Source organism: Heliangelus exortis, chromosome 26, assembly GCF_036169615.1.
Source record: "Heliangelus exortis chromosome 26, bHelExo1.hap1, whole genome shotgun sequence".
Classification (NCBI taxonomy): domain Eukaryota; kingdom Metazoa; phylum Chordata; class Aves; order Apodiformes; family Trochilidae; genus Heliangelus; species Heliangelus exortis.
In genome coordinates this window covers 2,547,403-2,565,150 of record NC_092447.1, presented here as the reverse complement: position 1 = coordinate 2,565,150, position 17,748 = coordinate 2,547,403, and the positions used below count along the sequence as shown (strand labels likewise).

Sequence of the window (17,748 nt, the reverse complement as noted above, 5' to 3'; positions counted from 1 at the left end):
CTCAGTGGTGGACTTAGCAGTGCTGGGTTAATGGTCAAAAATGATTCTAAGATTCTATTCTGTGATTCTGCACTCTGTCCAGAACCAGGCCCTGGGGAAAGGGAATAAAAAAGAGGCAAAGGATAGGGGAGAAGAGAGGGCAAACACTGCCCTCTCACACAACTGCTTTTCCTCCACAAACTGATTTTCATCCTTCCTGTACAGTTGCAGCTATAAACACCAGTGTGAAATAGGCTTAGAAAAAAACCCAGAGCATTCTGGAAGTGGAGGCAGATGCTGCTTTAACAAAACACTGCTCACACAAAGCCAAACTCTGGCTGGGTGAGAAGCAGCACAAGGTGGGCTGATGCCTGAAACAAAAGCTGCCATCACCACCACCACCACTATACCTGGCATCAGCTGTGGGCTCTGCCCTGCCTCAGCAGACAGCCTGGGGAGGCTGGAAAAGCTCTGAGACGTGTGGGCTCCTGGAGGGGAACAACAATGAAGCAGAAGAGAGGTAAATTGCAGGAATTGCCAGTCCGGAGGCGGCCGCCTCCTCGCTGCGGATGCTGCTGATGCTCTAAGGGTGATGAATGGGGTCTGACGTCAGCCCGGGCAGAGAGGGTCCCATCAAAACCTCCCCACAGCACTGGGACCACTGGGAGAGTGGCCCTGCAGTGATTCACAACCTCTGGGCAAGGTGCTGAAAGTAAAAAAGGGAGAAAGCCCCAGGGGGAACAGAGATTTGGTCTGCACCGGGAAAAAGGAGCCTGAAGGGCAGAGCACAAGGCTGGGATCTATTCCAGAAGCCTTCAGCAGCACCTCAGATGCTTCATCCCATGGGTGCACAGGAGCACAACCTTCCCACAGAGCACTGGCAGTGTGGTGGAGGTCCTTGCATTGCTGTTCCTTGCACTGCCCCTCTGCTTGGAGAGCTTTCTGGGCAGCTGAAATCAGTGTCCAACCTTCAGCACCCTCCTGACCAGCAGCTCCTACACCCCCGATGGCATCAGCACTGTTGGAAACCCATCCAGGTGAGGTCCTGAGCACCCACCCAGCTGGAGGTGACCCTGCTCTGTGCAGGGAGTAGGACTGGATCATCTCCAGAGATCTCCAGTGACAGAGCAGTGTCCCTGCATACCCACAGCACGATGGGCATGGCTTGGCCACCAGATCACTGCCCTGAGTGCTTCTGCTTCACATCTGATCTGGCAGGAGCTTTTTTGGGGTGTGCAGCTCTCCTCAGGACAGCCAGGTTGTGCTCTCAGGTGCATAATCTTGGATTTGAAAGCAGGGCCAGATGAGGGTGACTCAAAATTGGTGTTTGTGGGGTTTTTTATTTTTTTTAAGGACGTGCATGGATTCTGCCATATGAAAAGTCACAGCCTATGAGCCCTGGAGGCTGCAGCCCTCCATTTAAGCTACAGTCAGGGATGGGGTGGTCAGCAACCAGTGCAGATGACAGCCTTAAGTCTGCCCCCACTCATGTTTCTTCACCTGGACAAGCTCTAGGGGTGGGAGGCAAAAGTCTGAGCCTGTGGCAAAAGGCAGTGAAGGTGAAGCACCAGGAACAGGGACCCTAAGCCCATGTGGAACAGTAGCAAGACTTAACCAGCTCACAGCACACCCAGCACCTTGTGCAAATTTTGGCAAACTAAGCAGTGCCTCTCTGCCCATCCCCTCACTGTGTTTGATCACCAACCCACACTTCCCCACTCCCCCTCACTCCCCACCCTCTCAAGCCCCTCTCACACTTGCCAGGATGAGAGAATGAAAACAGACTCCCCCTCTCTCCCTCACCCACACACAGCTTTTCTTGCTGAACACCAACACCCACTGCTGAGTGGAACCCAGGACTCTGCCAGTTTTGAAATATCTTCTCCCTCCTTTCCCCTTCCTGCCATTCTCCATCTCTGGAGCAGTTGAAAGGAAAAGGCCTCTGAAATGTAAGGTACCACCTTGTAACAAGCAAGGAGCCATCACCCCAAAGCTTTAGGGTCATTTTAGCTCTTGCTGTTGCTCTTCCTGAAGGCCCAGACCCTTTCACAACAGAGACAACTTCATCTCTCTCATTTTTAAAAGAGCTTTGACCACCACTGATCCCCAACTCAAGCCACAGACACAAACACCAAAGCTCTTGTGTTATTCCATAGCACTTCACCCTTGAAACCATCCTGCACAAAAGAGCAGGAGCTCCCTAAACCCAGCCACCTGCCCCTCAATTGCCCTGATAAGATGTAATTCTTCCAGCCCTATTGTCCCCTAAGGCTCTGATGAAAAAAATAAAAAAATTTAAAAAAGGGATCTGGGAAGATGTGTTGTTAGCACACGTGTGGGGATGTCAGCAGAAGTGCTGGAGGCTGCCCCAGCCAGGGAGAGGATTTACACCCCTGCCCACTCAAGGAATGAGCAGGGTGTTCAGCATCTCTGCCCTCTGAGCACAGAGGGACCAATTAGCTCATCGTTTGCTGGGTTTGTGACATCTTTCACTAAGGCATGGGCTTCAGTCCTTCCTTCCAAGTGATTTCTCCCACCTGATCACAAAGTTTGCAGGTTTCCTGATGGGCTGGCGAGCCAGACTGCTGAGCCAGACACAGGAGACTCTACAGCTCTGCCACTGATCCCCCCAAGTCACCCCTCTCCCCTCCTCATCAGCCCTCTCCAGCTCTTAATTAGTTTTGTGAGCAGGTCGATAAGATATGTACTGGTGAATTTGGGTCAACAACAAATTTATGTTTATAGAGCATCCTTCTCAATCATATCATAGCACACAATTAGCTGTAATAGAATTTTCAGCACTTAAGAATAAATCAATAGCTGGTTAATTTAGAAGCAATAAAATGAAAGACTTTTCCCATATAGCCAATAGTTGCTCTGAGAAGATTCAGTGCCACAGGGGGATTAAAGAGACCAAACAAATACCAGGAAGGTATTGGATGGAGCTGGGTAATTTGCTGACCTTCTGGTCCTGCACACTAAGGGCTTGTGAGTCAAACCTCACTTTCTGGAAGCTGATCAGGGTCAAGAAGGAAAACAGCACTGCACAAAGAGACAAGAGAAGAGGGAGGATTTGGGAAGTATTGACCCATGTGACAGTTTTGTGTCTCAACTAAATCCACTGAGAGGGAACACATGCACCCAGCATTGGCTCTTCTGGCTCTTCTGCTCCTTGTGGTCCTGAAGGGGATGGATAAGTGGTTGGAACTGAGGACAAACTGCCTTGGGGGCCATCAAGGAAGGGGAGGAAGCCCTTGGGCTTTGAAAAGACTTCAGAAAACAGGGTCCCAAGCAGCCCTGAAGAAGCCCAACAGCACATGGCTAGAGCTGCCCTGGCTGACTTGATCTAAAGTATCAGTCACTGGCACTGATCAAAAACCACTGAAACCACTGTAAAGACTTGAAATGGCCTAGAAAGAATAAAGCAGAGAAAGCTTTTTCTCTTCTCTAATTTTTGATTCAGCCTCACACAGGCTTTGCCAGCTGAAGCAGAAGTAAAAATCCTCCTAAATAAGGATCGAGCTGCAGAAGAAACAAATGGTTTCTATGTAAAGATGAAGTTAAAACATTCATCACTAAAAAAAACCCAAAAAAAACCCAAAAGAAAAAAAAACAGCTCTCCAGAAGCTCCCATTTAATGGAGAGACACTGCCAAGGTTAGAAGGCAAAAAATTTGATGGCTGTTCCTTTCTTTTGTTTGCACAGATCACAGGCTGTTCTCTGTGCCTTCTTTTTTTCCTCCCAAAAGAAATGTTGCAGGACTGTAATTGTGTGTGTGTATATATATATATATATACACAGAGAGAGGGAGAAATGTATAAAAACTATGCCAATAGCCCAGAGCATTTGCAAACAACCATAGAGAAGGCTCTTTAGGAGAAGCAGGAGGAGGTGGGATCTCTGCTGGCATCAGGAGTTCTCACCCACTCCTCTGGGGAAGGGTGATCCAGGAGACAGGGTGCTAGTTCAGGAGGGATCTCCATTCCATAACAAGCCCTGTTCCTGACTCTCAGCAAGTCTTTTAGACCTAGAATTGTCCCACCTGAATTCAGCCACTCAGTTGAAGCTCCTAAGACAGGTAAGATGAGCTTCAGCCAGGTCTCCTTCACCAGCTGGGGAAGCAGCAGATAAGATGCAGAGGGCACCTTCTAGAGATGTTTTCTTGCCTCCTGAAGGCAGGAGGAAGGTTGTGGCAGGACCCCAGACCCCTCCCTGGAGCCACAGGGGAAGGATTCAGGCCCTTCTTCCTCTGCTTTGCAGGAGAAATGTGCCACTGAGATGAGGATGAGGATGGGGTGGCTCAGGGGCTCCTCTTGCAGGGTTCTTGTAAACCCAGCTCCCTGTGGGTTCTGCCATCAGCTGAGGAACCAGCCCTGAGGTCTTCTCACAGGTGCTTTGGTAGGGGAGAAATCAGTGAGGGAGGAAGTATTGGCTTAAATTAACATCAATCTTCCTGTTAGCTTTGGCTAAGCCTATTTTACTAAGGGTATCAGAGCACTTCATGAACTGTATTTAAGCTTCAGGATCCCCAGGGAGGGAGAACCTTGAGCTGCAGAGGAAAACACCGAGCAGGGAGGGGGGGGACAGGCTGACTGAGCACACATGTACACACAGGTGTTGTCAAACCTGGCAAAAAAAGTCAGCTTTCAGCTTTGCTGTGCTGCAGCAACATCACCAAGCAGAGCCATGAAAAGATTTTGGGTCTGTGTGCTTCCAGCAAACAAAATTGTTCCTCTCCCAAAACAGGACTCAAAGTCAAGGAGCTGGAATGAAACTGCCAAAACCTTTCTGGGTAGAAAGGTGATTCTTCCTTTACTCCCTCCCAAAGAGTGTGTTTTATAAGTTTTCATCAGCTTCTACCAACCCCTGCCTGAGCCTGCACAATTTCCTGTTTAAGGTTTTCATTAATTTTTCCACTAGGAAAAAAATAAAATAATCCATTTTGCTCAGGGAGCTGGGAGTCCAGGCCTCCCCTCCAAAAAACAAACACCCCTGAGAGGTACCCTCCCCTCCAACTCCTTCACAGGCTGTCACATCAACACAACAAATACATTTGCCATGTTAAGTGGAGATCCACTGGTCAAAAGTCTCACAAATGGACTCAACCCCCATCCATCTTAATCATCCCCGAGCACTTAATAAAGCATCAGTGCTGTTCATTGCCAAGTCCCACTAGAGCACGGGGAAAAAGAGCAGCAATTTCACTTACCCGAGAAATCAGCTCCCCCACCATCCCTGTCCATGTGCCATTTGCCTCAGGGACTCCATAGACACCATCCCCAACCAGGTGGATCTTGTAGTTGAACCTCAGGATCTCTGCCAGCTCCTTCAGCATGTCCACACAGAAGCCCTCATACCGATCATTGCCCTCCAGCTCCTGATGGTTCCACTTCAGCATTAAGTAAGGGTTTTCCTGCATTGAAACTGGGCAGCTGTCATTCCCATCTTAATCAAGACATCCCACCAGCACAGCCACCTTCATCCCAGGTGATGCTAAGGCATCATGCTTTAAGGGGGCTGTTTCCAACTGGAATATGCCAGAGCAGCCCAGGGATTGCTCCAGGTTAGGGCAGGATACAGATATTCCAGCCTCTCCCAGGATATAGACACTTCTCTTTTCAACAAACTTTGTGGGACATGAGGCAGCAGTGCCTGGAGTTCCTCAGGATTCTGAATGAAGAATCATGGGTCAGGCAGTGCATGGAAGGGGGGTTTGTTGAATAAAGACAGTGGTGCCTGTAGATGCGAGGACTTGGTTCATAAAATTGTACCCATCTTGGCCAATTTCAGTAATTTTATGGGTAGAAGGGACAACTGTCCCCTCCAACTTACCAGCTGTACACAAAACAAGAACATCATTCAGAGATGAATGTAAAATGGCAACTTAGCCCCATCCCAGCCCTCTCCCCAGCTGCTTCTGAACTCATCAAATATCATTTCCATATGAAACATCAACTCCAGTTTAATTACACTGTCATGAATTGTCCTCAGTGCTGTAATTAGAGATCTGATCTCCTGGTTTTTTTTAGGAAATCAGTGCACGATGCTGCATGCTGAGGGCCAAGGAGGGTAGAAAGAGGAATAAAATTCTAACTGACTGTGACACCCCTAGGAGTTGGGCTGGCAAAAAGCTAATGGGAACTGTAGGTGACCCCCTCACTTACCAGGATGGTGGTGACTATGAGCGTGGTGTTGAACAGACTGTCTGATATGTTGGAGGAGAAGATCCTGTTGTCCATGCTGAGTCCTTCAGAAACATGCCAGTGGCCAATCTGGAGAGATAAAGAGCACAACAAGAGAATTTACAGGACAAATTACTGTATGCACCCACCATATGGCTCTGGTGACTGACAACCATCAGGGTGGCCTCTAAGAGGTGTTTATGAATGCTCCATTACCTTTAGAGTGCACCCCATGAAAAGCCAGCAGAGAGATTGTCCTGGTTTGGGCCAGGATAAAGGTGATTTTTTGTCTTGTACTTTTGCTTTCAGCTAAGTCTCCTGTAAGTAGTTGCACTTGCTGAAATTAACAGCAAGTTTCTCAGACAGTGTGTGTTTCTAGGACTGATAACACTTGATGTTTAGAGTTACTGCTGGAGCCTGGTGTGCAGAGCCAAGGACACTGCTCAGCTCTGAGGAAAACATAAAGAGGTCCCACCTGCAGCCTCCTTTGGGGAGGAACGGACAAGATAGATGCCAGAATTGACCAAACAGAGGATTCCATCCCATATACTTCATCCTCAGTATAAATTTGAGGGATCATGAGGGCCAAGCCAGATTTCTTACTTCCAGCTTCCATCTGCCTGCCCTTCCTGCCTTTCCTGCTTCCCTTCCTTCAGCCGGCATCCTGGAAGGATCCCGTCCGTTCCTCTGCCTGTGGTTCTGATCCATCCCAGCCCATATCTGTGTGTTCCTGCCTCCAGCTCCCAACTGCTGCCGACTCCAGGAGTCCAGCCTGGACTTTCCCAGAGCTGCCCTGCAGCCTCAGTGGTGACATGAGAGCTATTGGGGGGAAGGGGGGGAGGAATGTGGCATCCATTTTCTTGTATATTTGTATATATTTAGTAATTTTTCCTATTTATCATTACTATTTCATTAAAGTTGTGTAGTTTAGTTTCCAACCCATAAGTCCCTCTCCCTTATTCTCTCTCCTTTCTTATCAGTCCCTCTCCCTTATTCTCTCTCCTTTCTTATCAGGGAGGAGAGAGAGATTAATAGAGAGTGTCTGGTACTTGGTTTAATTGCCAGGCCAGTGTTAAACCCTGACAGAGATTAACCCACTGGTGCACAGCATGGGCACACCCAACCTGTGTGACAATGCCAAAAACCTGTCCTTGCTCCTGGCAGGCATTGCCTTCCCACGTGTGCAGCTGACATCTCCAAGACAAGGTTCCTGCCTCCAGTTCCTGCCCTGTAACTTTGACCAAAGGTTTCACCTGCCTGAAGCCAAGCAAAGCCTCCCACTGTCCTCCCGTGTCCCTGTCATTAGTTGAAGACTGGCACTGGGAGTTCTCTGGAGGAAAATGCCACTTCACAGGGAGTACCACAACATCCCAACATTCCATTGCCATCCAGAGCAGTCGTGTCCTGACCAGCAGCTCCACCTTGGTGGTGAAATGAAACCACATCCTCAGAGCTGCTGCACTGTGACTCATCTCCATCAGCTACAGTGGATGCCAACTACTATGATTAAGTACCTGCAGACCCTTTGGATCCAGGCTCATCACACCCAAGAGCTCCAAAGACAGCCCAACTCACCCCTCCAAGCATCAGTGTTGCTGCAGCAAACCTAATTCCCACCCCACTGGTGCTGGGGACCGGTCCCCAGCACTTGGGAGGCTGTGGTGACTCAGTTGTGATGCAATGCAGCCAACCACTGCCTTCAGCCAGGGGGAGGAATATTCAACAAAACCTAATTTTAACTTCAAGAGCCTAATCTCCTTCCCTCAGAGCTCTGGGCAGGGAGATCAGCACCTCCAGCAGCTCGTTCAGAACATGCAAATTAAGCTCTCACTCTCTCGTGCCCCCTGAAAGAGCCTTATTTTTTCTCAGGAATAGAGCAGCCCTGAGGGATGCCAGCTCCCTCTGGGCCCCCTTCTCTCTCCTCTTTCTTCTGCAAAGCTTCTCTGCCCTTCTCAGGTCCCCAGCCCCCTGCATGGTGCCTGCTGTGTGACACCCCTGGGCTGAGCTGCTGCATCCCTCAGAGGCAGTGGGTGACCCCAGGGTGCAGGGTGTCTCCATGGCCATGGTACCAAACCAAATCTGTTCCTGGCCCCCTGGTACTGCCAGGAGGAGGCTCAGGTGCTGCTGTTGCTCTCAGGCAGGTTATCCTTTGGCTGTGCCACACGTGTCAGGGTGACAGGAACAAATCAATTTCTCTTCCATCAAAGAGTAATCTCATGATGTTCCAAGACGTGGGTGGGAGGGCTACAGGCCAGGGAAATAAAAGGGAGGCAGGAGGATTTACACCACCCCGGGACTGACCCCGTGCACTCAGTCCCTTTTCCTGGCAGAGCTTTGCCTCTGGCATTGACGGATGGCTCGAGGACCTCAGAGTCACTTCCCAACTCATCCATCTGAGCCAAAGCCAACCTGAAACTGCAGCCACGCTGCTAAATGCTCCTGGCAAACCAAAGCACTCTGGACATTGAGGAAAGGGCCAATCCCTTCCTTCTCCTGTCTGTCAGAGCAAATCCAGCCCTTCACAGACAGTGTCCATCTGTCAGGAGTCCCAAACCCAGCCTCCTCATCTCTAGGCATGAGGAGCAGAGGGGAATGCAGACTGGAGAGCTTACCCTTGGTGGCTCTGCAGAAGGAAAGGGGTGAAGGAAAGCAAGGAACAGTCACCTGCATGCCTGCTCCTCTCCCTGGCTGGAGGAGGCACAGGGATGCAGCAGTGCAGGCTGAGTCCCCAAGGGGAAATTGTTCACCCTCTGCATAACACAAGAGATCATTGCTCCAAGCTGCCAGCCCAGCCCCTTTCCAACATTAATAATGCTCTGCTGAAAGCTCCTGGCATGGCAAGGTGTAGAGAGAACCACAGGTCCTCAGGTGTCGCCGATAATGAACTGGGAGCTTAGGCCCAGCTGTGCCCAATAATTAGGGCCTAATTAGGAAATGGGCGGGGCTGAAGGGCAAAATAAAAGGCATGCTCCCAGAAGCAGAGTCAGTCAAGAGATGAAGATGCCTGAGGAAAGGAATGGCAAGAGAGCTCTGGAGAAGAGCCGAGTCCCCAAGAGAAAGGCTCGCCGTAACAGCAAGGACCTCTGGATGTGTTGGAAGCATTGACTCTGAGAGGCTCACCACCAGCAGGAGAGGCAGAGGGAGCAATCAGCCTCACCTTATGGATGGGGGGATGCAGGCAGAGTGATGAAATCCTTGAGCAGGCTGGGAGCAGACCTTGGGCATCCTGTTTTCTTCACTGCTTTTCATGGCTTAGCTACCACCAAGCTCAAAGCATCATGGTGACACTGTAGAGCAGGGCTCATCTCCAGGGACAACAGCCCCAAACAGAGAGATTTACCATGAGCTCCATGGACAGGGAGCCCTCGAAGCTTTAGCTGGCCTGGGCAGGGTCTGCATCAGGTGGATTTATCCAGGCTGCATTCCCCAACCCTGCACAAAGTTGCTTGGCTCTGGCTGTGACTGCTGAGCAGACCCTCTGCAGCAATTACCTCTCTGAGTGAGTGATCGGTCATAAACACTGCCGAATTTTTTATTTTTATTTTTTTTCCTCCAAGATTTCACAACCAGAGATTAGTGACAGATTAACTTTAATTTTAACAGCCCTCACTGTGCTCCAATTTGTCCCTCCCCTGCTGGCATGCTGAGACTAATTGACTGCCTCCTCCTCTGACAGCACAGTGGGATTGACCTTGCTTCTAATACAGTACACCAAAGCCAAACACTCCCATGTGCTGGGGTATTTCTACCCCATCCTGGCTTGTTGGAATTCACCACTGTCCCCCTCACTCTATGCTAAAGCCACTAATTGATTCCTCACCCTGTTTGCTGTTTATCAAGTGTCATGAGTCGGAGGATGCCTGAGATTGTCAAATCTCTCCCTCTCTTGCAAGATGGATGTCAAGGTGATTTTAATCATCTCCATCTACTTATAAAGAGCCTCAGAAAAAAAAGCAGAGAACATATTCATCTGCAAAATGTGTTAGAAAACAATCAGGTGCTCTACACGGACACTTATGAGATGATCTGGTTGTTAAAGCTTTGAACTAAGACTTAACAGTTTTCAGGACTTGTGAGTTTTTAGTAGCAGCTATGATTGGTCTGTATAAATACACCAGGTGGAGGAGGTCCAGAGCAAAGAGGTAGAACAGCTTTTGAAGCTAAAATGATAGCGTTGGCACACACACAAAAAAAAATAAATAGATATAAATCAGCCAGGAATAAACCAGCTGAAAATTAAAGAAAGTTTCTAATGATCAGGGGAGTTGAAGTGATACCTTTTCCAGAAGAACAGCAAGGGCAACACAACCACCTGCTTGCAAGCTCAGTGCACCTCTGAGTGGTGTTTTTTGGGTACATTTGACCTATAGTAACCCCCCAATTAACCTAAAGTAACCCCTGTGACCTAAAGTAACCCCTGGATGGTGTTTTTTGGGTTCATTTGACCTATAGTAACCCCCCAATTAACCTAAAGTAACCCCTGTGACCTAAAGTAACCCCTGGATGGTGTTTTTTGGGTTCATTTGACCTATAGTAACCCCCCAATTAACCTAAAATAACCCCTGTGACCTAAAGTAACCCCTGGATGGTGTTTTTTGGGTTCATTTGACCTAAAGTAACCTCTCAATTAACCTAAAGTAACCCCTGTGACCTAAAGTAACCCCTGGATGGTGTTTTTGGGGTACATTTGACCTATAGTAACCCCCCAATTAACCTAAAGTAACCCCTGTGACCTAAAGTAACCCCTGGATGGTGTTTTTTGGGTTCATTTGACCTAAAGTAACCCCCAATTAACCTAAAGTAACCCCTGGATGGTGTTTTTTGGGTACATTTGACTGGCAGATGTGACAGCAAGACCCCTCCATGAGCTTCAGGGGCACCACAGCACCCACACACCAAGCCAAAAGGAAGGGAAAGCCAGCCCTAAATACAGGTATCTTAAAACAGGCAGGGGAAAAGCACTGCAACAAACCCAGAAAGCTTCTGGGCTCTGATGAGCAAGCACTGTTTGCATTCTTCACCTCCCCTTCCATCTCCCCAGGCAAAGGAAGGGGTACAAGATGCTATCATCTTTCATCAAGGCCGTGTTTGGAGAGCCTTGTCAGCACTACCAGGAACACCTTGCCAGGAGGAGATACAATTAAGTAGTTACTTGGTACACAGTGTCTTCACTGGAGGGATTTTGGGGTGGTCTGTGGGGAAAAAAGGGAATAAATCAAAGAGATGAAGGGAAGCCCTCGGAGGAGCCCGCACAGCTCTGCCATGTGGATGGCACCACTGCAAGGCTGATGGCAGAAAAAAACCTCCCTTAGCAAGGGACACAGAGAGCACCAACTCTTAAAACCTTTACAATCAGAGGACACACACACAACCCTCCTGAACCCGTGCAGCAAGCTCTGCCATCCCCTTCCTCCCCAGACCTCCTTCAGCCAGAGTGACTGACACCTGGCATAGCCCAGGTAGCACTCAGTTCAGGTCCTGGGGGGCAAAAAACATTCAGCTCTTGGTTGGATCTGTCCCTGAACTCTTGCTGGGGGTAACAGCTAAAGAGGAACAAGTCCCACGGAGGCTGATTAGCTGCTTCTCAGTTAAAAAAGGCTTGATGTGATGGGGACTGGGGAAGGTCTCAGAGCTATCAGCTGGGAACTCGCCCGTGTCTCATCAAAATACCAATTAGACACCCCCATCACTTAAACTTCTCCCTCTCAGAGCCTTTTGCTAAACAGCAACTAATTGGCTGCACCTAGGAGCAAGAGAGAGCAAAGGGTCACAGGCTGAGCTGGGGACAAGGTGCCCATGACAGAGCTCCAGCCCCAGAAACAGCAGCTTCCCCCCCCCAACCCTGCTCTCCTCTGCCATCCCTGGGGCCACATAAATCCCACTCCTCTTCTCTTCCTAAGCTGCCAAACCTTAGCTCTTAGTAGGAAGTGCTGAAGTGTCTTTCAGAGGGGAAAGGAAAGGGAAAAAAAATAAAAAGATGACATTTTTAAACTCAATCCTTGTCAGATCCAGGGATCACCAGCACATTAATGAGCCGTTGCTTTATTGCACATCCTATGGACAGAGAGGAGCTCTCATATGGCTGGAGAAAAATTTCCACTAGTTAAGCTAAATCAGGAAAAGACAAGTTTGGCACTGTACATAAATGTATTAAATTTGGATGTCAAAAAGCCCTGCCTCTCCTTGCCCAAAAGCATCAGCAAGTTAGAAAAGCTAAGTGTCCCTAATTTCTTTGCTGGCTGGATCCGCTTCAAAATTTGGTGAATTCTGTGTGAAAGCTGATGAGCTGGAAGTCCCTGTGGCTTCTGGAGATGGAAGGAGAGAGAGGGGGAGAGAGAAAGAGACAGAGTAAAGAGAGAAATGGGCAGAGAGCACAAGCTTGATTAAAACTAAGGAGGGAACAGAAGTGTTTCAAACAAGAGCATGAGCAAATTAGTTAAAAAAACCCTTGGGAACAAGACTGCCTCTTGCTTATCCCATTCCTTCACGAAGGCTTTAATTAAATTATTTCTAATGGTTTATTTATTCATTTTTATTACAAGAAGCTGGGCTGGCAAGAAGAAAATAACCATCAATGGCACAGCAGAGTGTCCTTTGGCTTCTCTTTGCAGGCACCAAGAGGGGTGGGCAGGACCAGGCAGGACCTTGCCCAGGTTTCACAGCTCTCTCCAGGGATGCCCCTCCCAGCTGGGCACATAAGGACAAACCCTTAGGGCCCCAACATAGGGCTCTGAGGAGCCCTAACATGGGAAGGGAATTACCACCACCATGTGATGATGAGAAATCTGAAAAGCTTTGTCTCAGCACAGGTTTCCTGGGTACGTCTGAAGTACGGAGCTGCCTATTTACAGAGTTGTTGCCTGCAACAGGTCAAAAAAAAAAAAAAAAGAAAAAGGTGTTTGTGGAGAGGAGCTGAGATTTCTGTCTCAGGGCAGATTCAGCTTTCTGCAGAGCTCAGAGAGAAGCACTGCTCCAACAGGACCCAGGAGTTCAATGGGAACCCCCTGCCACATTTAAACACATCAAAACTGGAGCTGTCAGAGTGAGGTTTACAGCAGGCACTTCTTTTGCTCCAGCTGAATGCATGCACTTATTAATGCAGATGGGCTTGGATCTGTCACTGCTGCTCAGAGTGTGATGGGTTGGGGAAATGATTAAAAGGGCACTGGTGCTCTGAGAGTTCTCAGTGTGGGGAAAATGCCATCCTGATCCCCCTCTCCCGCAGCTAAAGGCAGCATCAAAGCTGAGCTGGCACTTGACAGGTAAGAACTGGCAGCCAACATCCTTGCCAAGGCTAAAATTCACCACTGCCAGAGGAGGAGAGATTTCCTAATGCCAAACTGCTCTGTCAGTGTGGGGTAGGATACAGCAGCTTTTGTTTTCTGCCAGCATCTAGGAGAAGTGGCATTCTCTAAGAAAAGGGCAGGTAGGGAGCTGTCAGCAGGGAAATAAAACAGATGAAAACCCTTTTTCTGTGACTTCCTTTTTTTTTTTTTCTTTTCCTGAATGAGGTTTGGATTTACCAGTAAAACCCTAACTCCTTGGGCTTGTGTCACATAATCCCAGCAGTTTGATATCTGTGGCCCTGCATGGTTATCCTGAACCTCAGCTGAAGCCAGAAAATTTCCCCTTGACAGAAAGAAGGCAACGAGCAGGAAAAGGACCAACACTGAGAAATCCACAAGAACTGAGACAAAATTAACTGAGAATCTGAGCTCTGCAAACACCTTCCAGAGAAACATTCACCATTTACCAACCAGGAGGTAAACTATGTGAGTCCTCCTGCATGCCAGGCTGGGGAGAGATGGTGGGGAGCTCCTGGCATGGGATTGACCCCTTTGCTTTCCCTCAATTGTTTGGAAAGGCTCATAGTACCCTTTTTGCCCATTCCATGGGAAATTCTCCCATTTTTCCCCATACAGATAATTTTGAGTGCATGCAAAAGTGTCTCAAGCACAAGCTTCTGTGCAGCACAACGTTTATACCCTGAATTATCTCCCACACAGGAGAGTTCCTGTGACAGGACAGATATTGGCTCTAACATCACTGCCTCGGGGGCCTGATACATTAAGACAAATCTAAATTATCTTCAGACACTTTCTTGATGAAGTGAAACACACTGTGGTTGCCAACCCACCTGACAGCCCCCCTGTGCTTGTCACTTGGCTCATCTTGCAAAAGGGGGGTGCCCACGACCCCCCCAACCTCCACCCCCTTGCACAAACCATCCCTGGGTGCCATCCCTGGGGACCATCCCTGGGTGCCATCCCTGGGTGCCATCCCTAGGTGCCATCCCTGGGGACCATCCCTGGGGACCATCCCTGGGTGCCATCCCTGGGTGCCATCCCTAGGTGCCATCCCTGGGGACCATCCCTGGGGACCATCCCTGGGTGCCATCCCTGGGGACCATCCCTGGGGACCATCCCTGGGGACCATCCCTGGGTGCCATCCCTGGGTGCCATCCCTGGGGACCATCCCTGGGGACCATCCCTGGGTGCCATCCCTGGGGACCATCTCTGGGTGCCATCCCTGGGGACCATCCCTGGGGACCATCCCTGGGTGCCATCCCTGGGTGCCATCCCTAGGTGCCATCCCTGGGGACCATCCCTGGGTGCCATCCCTGGGTGCCATCCCTAGGTGCCATCCCTGGGGACCATCCCTGGGGACCATCCCTGGGTGCCATCCCTGGGTGCCATCCCTAGGTGCCATCCCTGGGGACCATCCCTGGGGACCATCCCTGGGTGCCATCCCTGGGGACCATCCCTGGGGACCATCCCTGGGGACCATCCCTGGGTGCCATCCCTGGGTGCCATCCCTGGGGACCATCCCTGGGGACCATCCCTGGGTGCCATCCCTGGGGACCATCTCTGGGTGCCATCCCTGGGGACCATCCCTGGGGACCATCCCTGGGTGCCATCCCTGGGTGCCATCCCTAGGTGCCATCCCTGGGGACCATCCCTGGGTGCCATCCCTGGGTGCCATCCCTAGGTGCCATCCCTGGGGACCATCCCTGGGTGCCATTCCTTGGTGCCATCCCTGGGTGCCATCCCTGGGGACCATCCCTGGGTGCCATCCCTGGGTGCCATCCCTGGGTGCCATTCCTTGGTGCCATCCCTGGGTGCCATCCCTGGGGACCATCCCTGGGGACCATCCCTGGGTGCCATCCCTGGGGACCATCCCTGGGTGCCATCCCTGGGTGCCATCCCTGGGTGCCATCCCTGGGTGCCATCCCTGGGGACCATCCCTGGGGACCATCCCTGGGGCTCTCACCTGCCGGAAGCCTCCACGTGTGTGCTGCAGGATTTTCAGGGCATAATTTGATCTCTGACCTTTGCTGTTGAATTCGATGTGGCCGGTGAGACCTTCCAATTCTACCTGTCCAAGAGAGAATGAGTTGAGGGCATGGTCTGAAGCTCTGCCAGAGGGAGGGTTAGGTTGGATATTAGGAAAAAATTCTTTCCAGAGAGGGTGCTCAGGCATTGGAATGGGCTGCCCAGGGAGGGAGTGGATTCCCCATCCCTGGAGGTTTTTAAGAAGAGACTGGATGTGGCACTGAGTGCCATGGGCTGGTGACCATGGATCAAGGGTTGGATTTGATGATCTCAGAGCTCCTTTCCAACCCATCTGATTCTGTGATTCTGAGTTACAGCACCCATTGAGGATGCTCACCCCACCCACTGGTCATCCATTGCAATCCCACTGGCTCAATCCTAATTAATTTCCAGGTCATGTAGAGATGAAGGGGAGCAGGGGAAGCAGCAATGTGAGGTGCAGGGCTCCCTAATTTCTTTGCACCAGCTGCTTTGGAACAAGCCCCTTACCACCTCCCTCCATCCCAAGGCTAACCCTGAGGAAGGCATGAGCTCTTCACCCTGTCCCACCACATCACTAGCTGGGAACTTTGGACTTGATCACCCTAAACATCTTTTCCAACCAAAATGAGTCATGAAATTCCTTTGTCTCTTGGCATTTCAGCTGCACCCCAAGCAGACTCAGAAAACATTCTCCTTCTGCATGGTCAAGCTGAGCTCTCAGGAATCATGGTGACAACTCCAACTATTCCACAAGGCTGAAATTTCAGTGTCTGTTCTCATGCCAGGAATAGGTTTGGCTGGTTCCAGCAAGCATGTTTTTTGGGTTCAAAAGAGTCCAAACCCCTCAACAGGAATACTCACATCTTACCCCTGAGCTCTGAGCAATTGTACTGCATGACCTTAGAGCAACTCAAGTTCACTCAAAACAGAGTTCGGATCACTTAGAAACATCCGTACTAAAAAAAAAAAAATATTCATTGAATTCCACTTCTTTTTTTCAGCAGCAAAGGCTGAAAAATGGAAGGTTTCATGTTCCAAGGTCAGTGACAGACCAGCCCTCAGATCTCCTCTCTTTTCATTCCCAGTGCTGCCTTCAAACACACCTACACTCTGCACTTGAAAACTGTGCCAGCACCAGCAGGTACATCCACGCCTTCTGCTGCCAGCTGTGACAAGCACCAGCTCCAGCAAAGCCACCACCAAACTTCAGTCCCTTCTCACCATTCTCAGGTAGTTCATCAGGCTGGTGCCATGCTGCCAGATCTGGGCAGACCCACAGGACAGGGGTTTCACCCCAATCTCCTGGCTCCGGTTCAGCTCCTGCACGGCAGTCACCACAGCATACACAGCATCAAAGAGCAGGGCAGAGGAGAGCTGTGGGGAAAAGGGAGGAGAAAAGAGAGAGAGAAAGACAAAAATTGAGCCTCCCAATGCACCTTCAGGACCTTGCAGCAAGCAGCTGAGTGCTTCATCCAAAACCTCAGTGGGGGTCAGAAAGGAGCAAAATTCTTCACCTCTGTGCAGACAGCAAGCACTGCTCACCAACCATTCTGTCCCTGTCCCTTCCTTGGGATATCCCTCAAATAACCTTTTTTATCTGAGGTTCCTGAAGAGGCCAACCCTTTCTAAACAGGGTGTGTTTTTCTGGTGCTTTGGTGACTTCTGATCAATCTGCTGGCCACAGGGAAAGCATCATGTCTGTCAAGTTCTTAAAACAGAACAAAGATCCCATGCCTCCACCCACAGAAGGAAAGATGTCTGTGCTGCTTCAGCCTTCACAAGGCACCAGAGAGTCCACCTTTGAGCACTGCTCTGAAAGGCAGAGCCACAAGAAACGAGGTTTTGCTAGATCTGCTTCTCAAGCACCTGGATCCTGGCTTCCAGACTCCATGGATTCAATCCAGTGCCTCCCTACAGCCTCCAGTTTCCTGCTGGCTGTTATGTGCTCTGTAATGGCATTGCTGAAGCAATGTCCAGAACCACAGAGCTTGTCCCCTCTCCTTCTCATCTTTGCTTTGTTTGACTTTAATCAGATTTCTTTGTCCATCAAGCCCTGCAAGCCATGTTTTTCATCCATGCACAACCGTTTTGATAGTTTGGATTTAGTTAATAATCAGCCATTTGCTCTCTCGTGTTCACTGTTGTGACTAAGATTTCACTTTTAATTACTGTCACCTCCTCATTCTGCTGGAATTAAGCTGTTGCAGCTCATTACTATCAAGGCTACATTTTCCTAATGGCTACTTCTGAGAGCATCCTCTTACCATCCCAGC

General features: G+C 49.8%; 1 protein-coding gene across 1 annotated transcript in view; it reads right to left on the bottom strand.

The window, feature by feature from the left end:
• GRIK4 (glutamate ionotropic receptor kainate type subunit 4) overlaps positions 1-17,748 on the bottom strand; it is a 173,977-nt gene that overhangs the window by 19,933 nt on the left and 136,296 nt on the right. The window contains exons 9-12 of the mRNA XM_071769043.1: positions 16,697-16,849; positions 15,432-15,536; positions 6,144-6,251; positions 5,189-5,392 (exon numbers count right to left, since the gene is read on the bottom strand). Of these exons, the coding sequence (XP_071625144.1) occupies positions 5,189-5,392; positions 6,144-6,251; positions 15,432-15,536; positions 16,697-16,849 (570 nt within the window). The remainder of the gene's footprint in view (positions 1-5,188; positions 5,393-6,143; positions 6,252-15,431; positions 15,537-16,696; positions 16,850-17,748) is intronic.